We start from the raw sequence: 17,187 nt of genomic DNA on the forward strand, positions 1-17,187 counted from the left end.
GTCATGAGCGGCTACCGGTACACTGACGGTAGGAAGGAAAGTTGCAGCACCTAATAGTGCTGATAGATTCGAAGCTAACGTGTGAACAATGGATTACTGCACGAATTTATACTGGCCTGCTTGCTCTCACACGAGGTTTGACTTTTGAGCGGTGTCGACATCGCTCAAACGTCAAATTTTCTTTGGGAGTGTACGGGCCAGTCTAAGTTTGTGCAGTGGACCATACTTAACCCTCTCTTTCCCATGGTAGCACAGGTGATCCACTACTTTGCACTGTTCATACAAATACAGGATAAGTTAGATCATTCCCATTTTTTCGTCAGATGTTTGTATATGTTTAATGGACTATTATGCCAGGTTTGGTCAAAAATTCTAAGCTCGTTTTTGTTTTAGAGTTAAATGATTTAGCGAAAGTTGGTATTTTTTCTATTTTAATTCAAACAATATTTGAATATTTAACATTCCGAAACATGAACATTATTTCAGGGTGGCCAGCGAACCGGGAAAACCGGGAGAACCGGGAAAAAGCCGGGAATTCGGAATCACCGGGAAAAAACCGGGAATTATTCGGGAATTCAGATTGCCACCGGGAAAATTTTGCATTTCCAGGAATAATTCCATACTGCTCTATTATTTCTAATTATTAATCACGTTTTTATCATCCATGAAAATAATCTGCCAAGCTTGTTGCTGGTTTAACAAAAGTTGCAATATTTCGATATATTTTATTGAAAATACGACTTGCGTTATATTTAGATGTTGAGAATTTTAAAATCATAAAATCGGTTGCTGAAGTCGATCTGTTAAGTCATTTTAAAAGTTATAACTGTTTTTATTCTTAGTTTTCAGCAAATCAAGAAGAAACAATAATTTATAATTCCTGCGTAAGGGAGCATCCATTAAGTACGTCACGCTAAAATTGAGAATTTTCAAACCCCCCTCCCCCCTTCGTACGAGTTTTTCCTATACCTTCTACATTGCTTGTCACACTTTCACAAACCCCCCCACGCCATGTCTGAACCAACAGATTATAAAAATTGAATGTACATCGGGTTTCTTTCCATAAAACATCAGTATTTAAGCTATATTTTCATTTTCAGAGGGTTTCAAAATATTCTATCGAGGAAATTTTGATTTTTCCATCTTTTTGACTGTTTTTCATACAAATTTGCTTAAAATCCTCATTTTCGGTCAATTTCTCTCCCATACAAAATGTATGGAAAAATTTTCACCGATAGAATATTTTAAAACCTTCTGCAAATGAAAATATAGCTTGAATACTGATGTTTTATGGAAAGAAACCCGATGTACATTCAATGTTTATAATCTGCTGGTTCAGACATAGCGTGCCCCCCTCCCCCCTCTAGGCGTGACGTACTTAATGGATGCCCCCTAATAATGTAAAGAGTTTCAGTAAACTTTAGTAAAGGGCAATCTTCCTCTGAATTAGTCTTGTATCGATGTCACCAAAATACAATAATGCTACAAAAACTAACAAGGGCACTCATATGTTTCTTTTCACTTGTCTACATCAAATTGAAATTGTGGGAAATGTATTTTAACAACAGCAACAAGGAATTGATGAAAGACAGACTAAATGAAATAAATAGGACGTTGTCGTTGGCTAAATTTTAACAACAGTTATGTACAACTAAACTGAAACCTAGAATCAGTATTTTTACTTGGCCAAACGTAATTCTAAGCAGTTTTTTTTTGGCAAGTGTTACTAAAACAAATAATGTTATTATATGGAACATGAGAGACGAACACAAAACAATAAAGCCTATAGGCTTCTGAAAAAAAAATGTAAAATTGTTAAAAGGAATTAACGATTGCTCAAAGGAATTCAGCAATAAGGCCAGTTTCGTGTTCAAAAGGAATCGCTCAAGAAAGTTTTAGACCAATTCCTGGAATAAAAATTCCACAGTGACAGCCATTTGAATTGTCATTCCTTCGCAACTGCGTACTGCGAAGAAAAACGGTTTCTTGGGCGATTAATGCAAGAATTTCTGTAATATAATTGCTTTCCATCAAAAGTTTGAATATTTTTCAAGGAAGCCTGTGTGCCAAAAATGGCTGAATCTGAACATGTTGTTCATATTAAGTTGATATGAAACATCTTCAAAATTTTAACACAAGTATCAGGCATACTGTATCAATTCTAGTGGAAATGATGTTTTGACGTTCAAACTAAAAATGAGAAGAAATGTGAAAGTACTTTACAGTTGCAAAAATGTACATGTACAGTTTTTACAGAAACCTATGTTTCTTTGGCATTGCAAAAAAAAAACGTCATCAGGAATTAAAATTCTTAAGAGATTATTTCTGAATTTTATCCAAAAGAATCTCTTGAAGTTCACCCAGGAGTTTAATTGAAAATTCAAACATATGTTAGTTCTGAAATTTATCCTGGAACAGCTCCTGAACCGATAGGGATTATTTTATTCAACACAAGTAAACAAACAAGTAAAACCGGGAAAAAATTGAAAATTTCGGGAAAAAACCGGGAGAAAACCGGGAAATCAAAATCTGAAATTCACTGGCCACCCTGTTATTTCCAACGGAAAGAAATACCAGTATGCCCTATAGTATGTATATTAGCACAATAAAATGCCGTTTCACAAACAAATTGTCGATAAAACACTTATTTTATGAACAAACATGTGGATCATCAGTGATCCATTGGGAACATAACAAGGGGCTAGTCGCTTGGAACATTGTGCCAAGAGGTGCCAAGCACACCGTCTTATACGCTGTGTGCCACACCGAGGCACTCTGAGGCACAATTTTGACATTTGAGTTTGGGTGAAAAAACTAGGCAACCATGTGCATTTGACCTGCAAAATGAAAACAAACAGTTGGTTGTCTTGGTAGTTGCCAAGCAAATTCTGAATCATCAAGCAGTGGCACTTCGGGGCACACTGAGGCACAATTCAATACCCGTTGGCACACTGAAAATAATTGGCACAAGTAAAGATGTGCTCAGCGACTCCCCCTTGGAACATAACGACATTTTTATCCTTCTAGATCTTGTTCCTTGTTAGCATGTTTGTTTACATCCAAGACATTTGCCATTATCAATAGTGTTTCATGTAAAAATGCCATTATTTCATATAATCTAATCTATATAGCGCCGGCAATAAGTCGCAAATGAATCCAGAAGGGCTTATGGTACGAAGAGAGAATCCATAGATTCGAAGCGAACCATATCCGAAAAACTACTTATGATAACTGCAAGAAGTTTGACAAGTTTCATTAAGTTTTACAGAAGGGCCAGATAAGAATCTCGAGATAAATTAAAGGTGCAATAGACAATTTATAAATATATAGTTTTGAAATAAAAAAATATACAAATAAAAAACCAAAATTTATATATGTGCCTTCAGTGCATCCATCTTCCCAATGGTCACAGGTGATCCACCCCAAAAATCAAATTTTTCATTTCTAACGATATTTTGGAGTAAAACTATACATCTTTTGTTCTGGTGATTTGTTTAGAAACCATTTTATCTATTTTTAAATGTCAAAAAACCTTGTGGGAAAGAAAGGGTTAAACGCTTTATTGACGTCAATGCGTTCGACGTGACATTTTGGACAACAACTGATTGTTTCTAATAAGCTGAAGGACGTAACTTGTGTATGACTAGGCTGACATTTCTAGGCTACGGGGGAGAAAATGACATGGTTTATCTAGGTTAGACCGATAGGACAAATGAACGGATTGGCTCTGTTTTAATAGTTAGGTTGTTTTCGTATCTCGTATCATTGGAAGCCCATGACATGTTAAAAACTAGTCTATCATTGGAGATGGCGCCAGTGCTGTAGGTGGCTACCAACATTATGTAGGTGTTATCGCAGTAACGGTTGTTGTCTTCAATTGGTATTTGATCGTTATTAGTTCAATTATGCATTTTACGTAAAATTTCTTGGAGATAGCATAGGCACAGTTGTCAACATAGACAGCATTTTGTGTTATGTTATTTCTAAAATAAAGAGACCAGATGATCAGAGCTCGAACGCGGGACATTAATTTGGAAAGATGCATAGTAACGTGAAATCATGATCTATTTTTTTTGTTGACGAATACGTAACGTTTTTTTTGTTCTTAGAATACGAAGCACTCATTTCTTCTACCAAGCATATCTTTCTGCGTTGTAAGCTTCGCAGAAGTGGGACAAACTCATAAACATTTTTTCTACAGTCTTCAAAAGCAACCTGACAATTGAATCTAGCTGTCAAAAATTGTTTTAATATTTCAACTCTCAATTGCTTTCAAAATTAAAATTATGGTGCTTCGTATATAACTGAAACAAAAATCGTTTATTACAGCATTTTTGGCTGACAAGCATGACGTGAACTCTACAGTTTTTTGAGGTTATTATTATCCTCAAATTGTCTGAAAATGTTAACCAATCTAGCTTCTGCTAGTCCAATTTTGTCATTTGCCTACTGTTTCCTTAAGTAGCTTGGATGCTTCTCTGTCAACATTGATTAACTTATTGGATGAATTTAATTTACGAGCATACTCGTACCAGTCAATGAATGTTTTGATATTCACCCATTTGAAAAAAAAAAATAACACAGTCAAAATAAATTTCCAATAAAAGTTTACTATACTGGGTTCGGAAAGATTTTAACTTCGGGCAACGAATTCCCTCCAGATTTTTCATCTGACTGTGCGCAGTGCGCACTTACATAGTTTTCTTCCCTGAAGTTTGAACTTGAGACAGTTTCGTCTATTACTTTTGTAATTGTACTCTTGTAACTCTCTATTTTCTTCACCGAACTGTAAAATGATGCTGTCTGACTGTGCATAAAAATCAACCAAATTTGATTTTTTTTTCTTTAAAAAAAAATGCTGGGACTTTTTTATCGCTCGATAAAAAAAAGCTTTCAATAGATCAAACTTTACTGTAACCCACAATCTTCATGTACTTTCTCGCCAAAATCTTTCAGTTTTTGAACTCTGATGTTGAAAGTTCCGTTAATATGTTTGATGTGATTTGTGCTTTGTACAAAACTGGTTTGACTATTTTGGCTTTGAAGTTAGTACAATATTTTGAATGCTTGTTGAATTTTTTTCAAACGTGGGACATTTTTATGATTTGAGACGAACGCGGGACATTTCGCGGGACATAATTTGTCGCGGGACATTTGATCAAAATGCGGGACTGTCCCGCGAAACGCGAGACGTCTGGTCACTTTATTCTAAGAAGTAACAGCAAGGACATAACATTCCTGGGGCTTCAGGTTCCGCGGGTAAAGATTTATTCTGATAGCTTCATAGACTTCACATGACTGAGGGCGGACATGACTAATAAAAATTTGATTAAAACTACTAAGGCACAATGTAAAAACTAGGGGTAGGCGGGGCAATATGGACACCCGGGGCAGAATGGACACCCTCAATATTTTGACATATGCGAACTTTTTTGAACTTTTAATGAATGGAGAATATAGTCCATTTGTCTAAAACGTAGTTTCAGGAAATAAACATTCGAAATTAAAGTTATACTTGATTTTACACGAAAAAGTTGCGTCCTCCGTTTTTTATGCATGGAAATTATAATTTTCACACCATCTAAAATAAGATTTAGTGATTAATTTATTGCAGGTCGATCAAAACCTGATATTTCGGGAACACATGCAAGTAGTTTTGCTGTATCTACATGCTTAACACGTTTATATTTCCTTCTTTATTATATCAAAAATCAAGTTTAGAAATATCTTCTGCTGCCGGGGCAAAATGGACACTCACCTTTTTGAAAGAAGCGGCAAGGGAAAAATATAACCTAAATCACAAACCAACCAAATTCTTCGATTTCAGTATATTTTCGATTAAATGTTCACTATAGTAGACATAGGGTGAAACAAATTGGTCAAAAAACGACAGCAGTGGAAAATAGTTGTTCTAGGCACAGCTGTACATGCCCACAAAAACTAAGCTTTATCAAAAACAGCCTGAATTTAAATTAACTGAACAAAAATGAACTACTTCGGCGTATTATTCATCCATAATAGTTGTTTTGTAATGAAATGACTTTATAGGTATAAATAATGTACGAAATTCGTAAAAGTCTCATGGTGTCCATATTGCCCCATGGGGGTGTCCATTCTGCCCCGTATGCTTGAAGACGGTCATGAAAAACTAACATTTTTCATAACATTTTTTGAAGTGGATAAATAATTTTTTAATCGTGAGCATTCTTATGCAATAGATGCTAAATAGACTTTAAAAGGATACATGTATCAAAAAACTAAACTTTTTTGACATCTTGCCAGGTAAAGTTGGCAAAAACCTTAGGGTGTCCATATTGCCCCGCCTACCCCTAGTGTTAAATTGGGCAACATAGCCTATTCCGTCTAAACATTGGTCTTTGTAGAGATGAAATTTGAATAATGGGTTCAGCCTTGACAAACAAGCTATCACGCAGCTCCAACTGAAAACCCATGAAAAAAAAAAGTTCTCTAAACAACGTATCTCAATAAAATTAAAGGAAGTAGGGGTAGGCGGGGCATAATGAGCAGCTTAAGCATTTTGCCTCCAAATCCAGTACATTAAGCGCAATCAATGTGTAATTTTGACGTATAATCCTTATTTGAACCTTTACTGACAAAAGCTAATCGTTGAAATTTCGAATAAAGCAATTAATGTTGCAAAATTTATGGTTTTTAAAAACGTTTAAAATCATGGATTGAGTTTTAGGGGTGGGGCATAATGAGCACCCTAGGTGGGGCAGGATCATCAATCCTTGTTTTGTACACAATCAAATGCTAATTGACTATTCTTGTCAATGATAAAGCATGCCGGCAACCATCAATGAGAATTTGAGGGGATTATGGGGTTTAATTTGTAGGGAACTGTGGGGTTCCGTGGTGTTTACTATTAGGGCATTTTTAAACAGTGATGATCAAGGTTGCGACCATTCATTTGCAAAGATTTACATTCATTTGCTATTATCTCAGTTCAGAAGCATGCTATCGAAAAACAATGTATGGATGAATTTAAGCTTGTAATTTTATCTGAAAGTTTGCCGAATAACATTGGGGTCGCAAACGTATACCAAAGTCGTGAGCGAGCTGTGAAGGCAACTCTCCACGCGGTGAATGTAAATTATATTCACGCTGTGGAGAGTTGCCTTCACAGCTCGCTCACGACTTTGGTATACGTTTGCGACCCCAATGTTATTCGGCAAACTTTCAGATAAAATTACAAGCTTAAATTCATCCATACATTGTTTTTCGATAGTATGCTTCTGAGCTGAGATAATAGCAAATGAATGTAAATCTTTGCAAATGAATGGTCGCAACCTTGGTGATGATATACAGATACTGATTTTTTCAAGCTAATAAATTGAAAATTAATGACAAAACCTTACTATATGCATCGTAACGGAGAAAACCATAAGTGAAATTCGTTTGTTTAAGATATTCACCATTTTCATCATTTTCCCACCTGTTGCTCATTTTGCCCCACCTCACTATCAACTTTTCAAAGTATATGTTTTAACAAAATAATTATACCATTATTTTGAAAGTGTTACAAATACATTTCATTGACCCAGGAAATATCAAGAAAATTGATAGATACCCACTTCATTCTTATTTCGGTTCCAAAACCTTATTTTAGGTCAGCTGATTCTTATAATATTTCCCCAGTGCATGACCACTTTCCTCATTTTAAAAAAACACCCGGACACCGTCTTCAGCCAGAGGCTGTACAGACTGAATGAAACTTTACACTAGACAAGGGACAACATGAATCATGCACCAGTGGATACGGAGACGAAACTATTCTCACGAAAAGCTTCATCGCCCGGAGCGGGAATCGAACCCTCACCTCACAGCATGGTGCGATTAGAAGTTTGGTGACCCTAACCGCACGGCTACGAGGCTCCACCATTTTGACTATTTTTTCAAAGCAAACGGCTTTTTTGACAAATGTTTCGTCATCAATTCATTGGATTTGAGATAATTAAGCTATATTCAAGCAATTTGCTACGAAAATTTTGAAATTTACAGTGAATATACAAGGTGCTCATTATGCCCCGCCTACCCCTATAGAGCGATTCCAAGCAACAGCATCAAAATTAAGGAAAATTTTTAATTCATGATTTTCTATTGAACTGAAACTTTGCACAGTTTTTCAGTTCCATCTAAATCGCCATTTTTCGATATTAAATTTTTATTTAGAGCCACGACTAACTTTTCAAAAGGGTGTATGTGAAAATGGTTCAAAAATATTCAAAAATATGCACAGCAAAAACGGATTGTTCGATTGTTATGAATTTTTCAGCAAAGTTAGATAGCTAAATGGTGATTTCTAAGAAAATATACACTGTGAAAAAAAATCTATTTTATCATTGAAAAACATCATTTTTGTCACAAAAACTCAAATATCTCAAAACCCTATCTTTTTACCAACTTGAATTTTTTAGGGAAAACGGTCCAATGTATTAGCAATCTACCACAAAAATTTGGTGATGGTAAACTAATAAACAAAAAAGTTATAACATTTCAAAAATTTCACAATTTTAACATTTAGTAAAAAAAAATTTCTGTGTAAATTATTTCGGCCGGGAATCGCGATTTGATGCTGATTTTATTGTTCAGCAAAGTTAGATAACTAAATGGCGATTCCTAAGAAAATATACACCGTGAAAAAAATCTTTTTTAACATTAAAAAATATCATTTTTGTCACAAAAACTCAAATATCTCAAAACCCTATCTTTTTACCAACGTAATTTTTTAGAGAAAACGGTCCATTGTATTAGCAATCTACCATGAAAATAAACAAAAAAGTTATGACAATTCAAACATTTCACAATTTTCACATTTAGTAATAATTTTTTTTAGTATAAATTATTTCGGCCGGAAATTGAAGTTTGATGCTGATTTTATTGTTAATGGCCTTGCGTGAGTAAAACAAGTTGTTTTTATTATATATTATATATACATATAATATAATATATTATGTACCGTAATGTTCCGATTTTATCACGCCCTCCGCGCATTAGTCGTTTATTCATTAATTTGCTGTTACATTTGAGGACAAGTGTTTTCCCTCTTCTTCAAGATGAATGTTGAAAGCGTGTTTTGCAACGTTAAAAATATTGAAATGGGTATAGATGTTGAAGAATATTACAGGGCATTTTTGAAAAGGGGCGTAATTAAATTGTTTAAACAGATGTCGCTGATGGCAATTTCTCAGTTGTTGTCGTTTTCGAACTTCCTGCGCCCTGCTTTACCAATGATATACAGATGGCTCGTTTGTCAAATTCTAGACGGCAGGACGTGCAAATGCGTAATTTTGTACACAATGTGGACATTTGGGCATAACCAGTCTCTTTCAGTTTATCCATGGTGCTTTCGGTGAGATTTCGTAACTCTTTTGAACATTTTTTTTTCATCAAACGGTCTACAAGAGAGCGTTGAGTTGAAGACCTTTGAGAAAGCGACTGTTCATCTTGTTCGTTAGATTATAATAAACAAAATCACTTATTAATTTTAACTTACTTGTTTGGTGTTGGTGGCTGAAGAAAAAAAATACTATACAATTTTTAATATTCATAGCGGTAGGGGTAGGCGGGGCATTATGGACACCCGGGGCAGAATGGACACCCTCAATATTTTGAAATATGCGAACTTTTTTGAACTTTTAATGAATGGAGAATATAGTCCATTTGTCTAAAACGTAGTTTCAGGAAAGAAACATTCGAAATTAAAATTATACTTGATTTTACACGAAAAAGTTGCGTCCTCCGTTTTTTGTGCATGGAAATTATAATTTTCACACCATCTAAAATAAGATTTAGTGATTAATTTATTGCAGGTCGATTAAAACCTGATATTTCTAGAACACATGCAAGTAGTTTTGCTGTATCTACATGCTTAACATGTTTATATTTTCTTCTTTATCATATCAAAAATCAAGTTTGAAAATATCTTCTGCTGCCGGGGCAAAATGGACACTCACCTTTTTGAAAGAAGCGGCAAGGGAAAAATATAACCTAAATCACAAACCAACCAAATCCTTCGATTTCAGTATATTTTCGGTTAAATGTTCACTATAGTAGACATATGGTGAAACAAATTGGTCAAAAAACGACAGAAGTGGAAAATAGTTGTTCTAGGCACAACTGTACATGCCGACAAAAACGAAGTTTTATTCAAAACAGCCTGAATTTAAATTAACTGAACAAAACTGAACTACTTCGACGTAGGGTGGGGCGGGGCAAGATGGGTCAGTGCCATTTTCGGGCGCATTACTCATGTTTTGATTATGTTAATAATTTTGTTAGATGGCCAGCATGAATATTCAAAAGTTTGGGGCATTGGTTGAAAAATTATTCACTTACATTAGAAATAAAAAATAAAATGGTTTTTAGTCATTTTTCTTGTGCGATACATCCCATATAATCTCCATATAAACGGCCGCGGGGCAAGATGGGTCACCTTCAATTTCGAACGTATTTTTGTAGCATTCAAAAGTTTTTTATTTTTTATTAGAAGACTATCTCATAACTGACTTCAATCAAGCGGAATGAACGCTTAAAATTATAACATAAAATTATGATATTTTTTTAGTGAAAACATCGATTTTCAAGTCGCCTAAGGACCACTCGAATCGTAAAGTTTTTTATATTCCAAATAAATTTATAAAATGTTTACTAGTAGCTCTTGTTTACTCAGTATGAATATGGAGCATATATGAATGCGGAACAAATCTTATATTTTGATGTTTTTCGTTGAGAAAATGTGAATTACCTAAAAGGTGACCCATCTTGCCCCGCCCTTTTTTCACGTCGCAAAATCGATCACTTTTTAAAACTGCTTGTTTAACATCATATTTTGTATTTAATGATCTTTTTATCGACATTTAGCTTAGCTAACTAGTGTATTGATGAGTAGCGGAGGAATAAAAACCAATACGATTTGTATTTACAAAGTTATGGTGATGCATCCTTAGGTGACCCATCTTGCCCCGCCCCACCCTATTATTCATCCATAATACAGTCAGGTCTTTTTTTACGCGGTTTTCATTTACGCGGCCGCGTAAATGAAAACTCCATATAAAAAAAAATTCATCGTCTTATTTTTGCATGATTCGTCGAGAAATGGTGAGACTTTTTTTACGCGGTTTTTCGAATTTTGAACTGAGTTTTTTTTTACGCGGTACGTATCCCCCGCGTAAAAAAAAACCTGACTGTAGTTGTTTTGCAATGAAATGACTTTATAGGTGTAAATAATGTACGGAATTCGTAAAAGTCTCATGGTGTCCATATTGCCCCATGGGGGTGTCCATTCTGCCCCGTATGCTTGAAGACGGTCATGAAAAACTAACATTTTTCATAACATTTTTTGAAGTGGATAAATCATTTTTCTTCGTGAGCATTCTTATGCAATAGATGCTAAATAGCCATTAAAAGGATACATGTATCAAAAAACTAAACTTTTTTGACATCTTGCCAGGTAAAGTTGGCAAAAACCTTAGGGTGTCCATATTGCCCCGCCTACCCCTAGTATTTTTTTGTTTTTTTCGTGAGCATTGTCAGGTATGTATACAGACAAACAAACGTAACACTGGCGAAATTTTCATTGACCACGCCTTCAACGATCATTTTGAATCTTGGTTGTGGCTTTCATAACAAGAAGAGCGCCCATCGTTTTTCTTTGCGTTTGACGTTTCACACTAGCGCCTTCTGATGACGATATTGCACAACGCAGTGTTTCGTGAAACATTTCCACCAGGTGGTGATAGTGTGAACTGGGCGATGAATTTTCACTAAAATTGTTCTAGGCGTTTCGTCTGTTTGTCTGTGGTATGTACCTCTTATGCATTTGTTGTTGAAGTTACTCGCATTCTTCCGATCATAAAGTCTGTTCTCTACACACTTAATTTTGATTACCGAGTTCGGTAATTTTTTGACGAGATTAAAACTGCTGAGCACCGAACTCGTTCAGCAAAAATGCATTGTTTACCTTTTCCATACGATTTTGACAGTTGTTTTACTGAGCCTCAGTAAAATCGATTACCGAAACTACCGAGATCGTACTGCTGTTATAATCTCGTCAAAAAAAGTACCGAACAGGCAATTCAGAAATAAGTGTGTAAGAGGGATTTTTTTTGCGGATAAACTAGACGTATACGCGTATAAAAAAACTTTTATTATACAGCTTTTGTCTTAAAAATAAATTCAATTCCATTTTTCTTATAATCAACAGCTTTTCAACACTATCAAGGGATTTTTTCACCAGTCACGTACAATAAAAAGTATGACAATCTCAATATTTTTGATCACAACACTGGATCGCGTCTAAGTTTCAAATAGATACTATAGTAATTACGAATAATCAAACTAAAGTATCATGAAAACAACTTGTTTAATTCAGGCGGTAGCCTTTACAATAAAATCAGCATCAAAATATAATTCTCGAAATAATTTACACAGAAAAAAATTTTTTTTTGTTACTAAATGTAAAAATTGTGAAATGTTTGAAATGTCATAACTTTTTTGTTTATCAGTTAACCATCACCAAAATTTTATGGTAGATAGCTGATATAATGGGCCATTTCCCCTAAAAAATTGAAGTTGGTAAAAAGATAGGGTTTTGAGATATTTGAGTTTTTGTGACAAATATCATATTTTTTCAAAGTAGAAAAAGAAATTTTTTACAGTGTATATTTTCTAAGGAATCATCATTTAGTTATCTAACTTTGCTGAAAAATTTATAACAATCGAACAATCCGTTTTTGCTGTACAGCTTTTAGAATATTTTAGAACTATTTTAGCATACACCCTTTTAAAAAGTTAGTCGTGAGTGAATATGAAGGTTTAATATCAAAAAATGGCGATTTATATGAAATTGAAAAACTGTGCAAAGTTTCAGATATTTTTGAAATGGTCGCTCAGGATCGACTGACATGACTCCGTGGAATTCCTCTATATGTAATTATCACATTTGCAATCAGAAAAGCCTAAAAAAATGATTTTTAATAGATTGTGTTCTGCAACACCCTGATATACGCAATAAGTTTAAAATTTCAAAACGAACGGTATCATATATCTGAATGTTTTGTGGTTATTTGCTTCTTTGACATCAATGCTGTAGAAATGAGCAAAAAAAATTAAAATTCCTGACCTGATGACGAGAATGAAGCGTTCTACGCGCAGTTAGATCAAACATACGATGGTTGCAAATAAATGAATTTGACATTGGGCATCGAGTATCTTGCACTATATCACACGATATGAAAATCCAAAAATGGCCATTGGCAGTCGAAGCTCTCTATCAATAACTGTTGAGGTGCTCTTCGCACACTCAGACAAAAAGCATGCTTTGTCCCAGTGGGGACGTTACGCCAAAATAGGGAGAGCTTTGAAATAAAATCGAGATTGCGGATACAACAAGTGCTAATATAGCTGAGTCGGGAAAGCACGTATTCTCAACAAGATCATATTGAAGCCGTCTGGATAATACCCGGTACTGCTTAAGATCTTTACGTAGTGATCCTTCCCTGGGCTAAATATTGTTATGCTTGCCACACAATATACGTACGATCGTAAAAATGGTAAAGAAGCTCTCAATTTATAACTTTTAAAGCGCTCTCATTAAGTTGAAACAAATTCTCCTCACTTTTTATTATCCACTTCAATCAATTTAGGAACCTTCAGTCCTATCCGAATTCAATACTTTATATACTAATCGATATCTGCTACATGTGTGCAGCCCTCAAAAGATCATCGTAAAGACGGTCAACTTTTGCGTCGCGTTTCAAATCAAAGCAATATCGACGTGTATGACCAACCCTCCTGCAATGGGTACAAGTAATTACCTTTTTCATCTGTGGGGCCCGTGGGGCCATACTTTTCCGCCGATCGACCGATCCCGCTCTTAAGACCGATGGGCTTCGACTTCTCTTCACACTTTTCATCACGGCACTGTTGGACTGCTTGCTTGCACTGCCGCCGAAGGAACTAACATCGTGGTCGTCCAGGCTTGACACGGGCGAAAGTTGTCCAGATCGCGATCCCAGTATGTCATCATTCAGCATGAGTTGTTCCGTTTCCCGGAGTGTGAGGTCACCTTTATCCATCAGTCGCTTTTGCAAATCCCTGTCGTTTATACCGAACACCAGCCTATCGCGGATGGCTTCAGATTTAAATCCTCCGAAATCACATCGCTCTGCGAGTTGCTTCACTGCTCGAATGAAGTCTTCGGCACTCTCCGATGAGCCTTGTTCTCGGCGGTAAAACTTGTACCGGCGTCGCAGAATGCTCTCACACTGGTCATATCGCTTGCAAAGAGCATCGCAAATGTCTTTGTAGGGAACCAGTTTTAGGTCTCTGTCCGGGAAAATCATCTTCAGTTCCGTGTATACTTCGGTGTTACACGATGCCAAAAATGCAACTTTTTTCTCTTGCTGGTCATCCACTTTGTGATGAACAAAAATCCAATTCAGCTGCTCCAAGTGTTGTGAGAATGGAACAGTGCCCGGCAAGAACGGTTCGATTTCACTCATCAGCGGCATGGCTAATAAATGTTTGAGATCTGCTAACAAATGAATATTTTGAATTGCAGTTTATTGTAATTAATCAAATTGTATACCTACCTTTAGTATATGATGCAGGGAAAATTTATTTAAAATTTCACCAATATTGTTTACAACAATCGAATATATTATTAAATTAAAGACGATAAACTTTTCTGCTGCCTAGAACAAACTGCTGTTTGTTGTTTGATAACACGCACAAGCACAACAACACTGAATCAAATAAACAGGGGGACTTGAGCGGAAAAATCACATATGGGGATGTAGAGCAAGATGGTCACACTCAAGGTAAGTTTAAGGAAGGTACAAGCATATCATCAATCAGTGGATGAGGGGAGAGGTATGTAGCGGGGTAGCGGCAGTTGGCAGCTGGCGAGTTTGTGTACACTGCGCTCTATCGTTGTCGATGGGGTTGCTAGGGTTGCTAGGTATTGTTTGTTTATCTCTGGTCAATTGGAAAAAAAATCAAGGACAAGCCAGCAGAGACCGCAGAGACTAGCAGCCGTTTTTATTTGTATACCTATTTCTCGAAATGTTAAAACCCAGTGGTCACGGCACGATGATGCGGTAGCTATTATTGTTCTGGCTTGAGGTGTCCATCAAATTTTTGGCTTCAAAATTACACGTCCAGACCCCCAGTAGAGTACATTGAACGATGGATTAGGCGCTCACCACACTTCACCGGGCCGGGCCCCGATCATCGATTGCTTCCCTGATAAAAAGTATCATAAAAATACGATAAATTTTATTGTTACAACACCATTTTTTCGAAAAATATTCACCATTAAACATATTGTAATTTACACAACACACTCACCATCACCCCTATTGTTCTATACCATTCGGCGAATGGTAAATGGCACTTTTACAATAAAAAATGGTGGTCGTTATGTATCTTAACCATAAAATTTTGAGAAAATTTTCATACACTTTTTCGCGAAAAACAATAGAATGTATTGTGTTTTTATGAGACATTTTTAGGGCAATTTTCAAAAGATAACAATATATCTTAATGTTTTTTCATTGTTCTTACAATACAAATACAATTAATTGAATGGCGTCAAATGAATCGTTGTTACAATAAAAATACAATAATATTTGTTGTTATTTGTAAGCAGTTTTCGCTTTTGAAAATCCATAGAATTTATATTTCCCGCTAACATTTATATCCAGCATTTACGAGCACTAACGTCCGCCAGAATGATATGCACATTTTATGATAAAAATCAAACACTCTGATGTATGTCTGGTATGTATTGCTTGGCAGCTGTTGATAAGATCTATCTTCAATCTTTTCAAATAACTGCCAAATATCACAAGTCAGACCTCAGGTCATATGATCCATATCATAAATCGTTCACAATTCATGTGGCCATTAGTATCTGTAAATGCTGGAGAAAAATGTTACCGAGAAATATGAATTCTTTGGTTTTTCAAAGGCGAAATCTGTTTACATAACAACAAATATTATTGCATGTTTATTTTAACATCGGTTCAATTGACCCCATTAAACTAATTGTATTTGAATTGTTATCAAAGGCAGTTTACTATTTACTAGATTCCTTTAATTTATTGGAAAACATTAGAAAAATCATTGTTCATCTTTTTCTTGTCTTAACATCCTCACTTGGCTAAACCTGCTTTTCAGCTAGTTTTCTATAAGTACTTCCTCAGTTATTAATTGAGAGCTTCCTCTGCCAACACGGCTTGACGTCTGTCAGTTTCAGCGAATAACATTCGATAACCGAAACATCTACTGTACTCAAGTTTAAAACGAAAACTATAAAAAATGTGTCAAGTGATTTTGTATTTGATTATACAAACATGACCAAGCAACAATAATACTTATTGTTATTCATTTGTAACAAATTGTTTTTAAGTGTAATTGAGAAATAAACTCTTTTTTAATAAAAAGTCCATGAGAACTTTGCAGGCACTTTTGCAAATATTTAAAAACAACTTAAATTAATGTTTACTGATAGTAACTTTAAATTATTATAGAACTATTGAAAAACAATCGAATCAATCAGTCACTAATAAAGCTAATGTTCACTTATTGTACGAACTATATGGGCTTGATTTCTATTGTAAAAAGTAACAATATATCTACTATGTGTTTTATTGTGAACAATAAAATCAGTCATTTGTTAATAATATTTACCATGTAAAGAATGGTATTTTTTTATCCGGGTTTCTAACGATATCTATGGCGTTCTCACTAGCCCGGCCGGGGCCCGATCGAGCCCCGTCACGGTGTGATGTGACACATTGTAATCGAATGCTAGAAATCGGTGACCGGAGCACGGCCGAAGCCCACACGTTTTCGGCTCGGCGTAATGGGAATAGCCCTGTAGAATCTGTCCTCGAATTGCTGCCCAGTGAGAGCATTTTTTTTTGGTCCAGCGGAATACACACACTACCAGACAAATTAGTTGCATCCTTAATCGATTATGTAGTGGGTGGTAGAAACAGGTAGAAACTGGCTCATTAATCAGGTCATTCCATTATATTAAGAAATTGAATCTTTCTTTACGCAAACTTCTAAAGAGGCGGACCAATAGATATTTCATTCATCCACCTTTTCAGAAGTTTTTAGTACCATCCCACAATCCCCGATGAAATACTGTCAGAT

The 17,187-nt window shown here is 35.4% G+C and overlaps 2 protein-coding genes across 3 annotated transcripts in view; one reads left to right on the forward strand and one right to left on the reverse strand.

Moving 5' to 3' along the window:
* The window catches only part of LOC134291769 (uncharacterized), a 582,206-nt gene extending 572,080 nt beyond the window's left edge, over window positions 1–10,126 (forward strand). Inside the window, exon 2 of the mRNA XM_062859930.1 lies at window positions 9,581–10,126. Coding sequence (XP_062715914.1) covers window positions 9,581–9,692 — 112 coding nt within the window. The 3' untranslated portion in view covers window positions 9,693–10,126. The remainder of the gene's footprint in view (window positions 1–9,580) is intronic.
* The window catches only part of LOC115264678 (RNA-binding protein lark), a 33,276-nt gene extending 18,508 nt beyond the window's left edge, over window positions 1–14,768 (reverse strand). Inside the window, exons 1-2 of one of the 2 annotated variants that reach the window (XM_062859931.1) lie at window positions 14,616–14,768; window positions 13,839–14,554 (exon numbers count right to left, since the gene is read on the reverse strand). In XM_062859931.1, the coding sequence (XP_062715915.1) occupies window positions 13,839–14,534 (696 nt within the window). In that variant the 5' untranslated portion in view covers window positions 14,535–14,554; window positions 14,616–14,768. Of the gene's footprint in view, window positions 1–13,838; window positions 14,558–14,615 lie in introns of both variants that reach the window. The other variant, XM_062859932.1, reaches the window with a different exon arrangement.
* Window positions 14,769–17,187: the final 2,419 nt, after the last annotated feature.

The sequence above is a fragment of the Aedes albopictus genome, chromosome 3 (genome assembly GCF_035046485.1).
Source record: "Aedes albopictus strain Foshan chromosome 3, AalbF5, whole genome shotgun sequence".
Taxonomy (NCBI): Eukaryota; Metazoa; Arthropoda; class Insecta; order Diptera; family Culicidae; genus Aedes; species Aedes albopictus.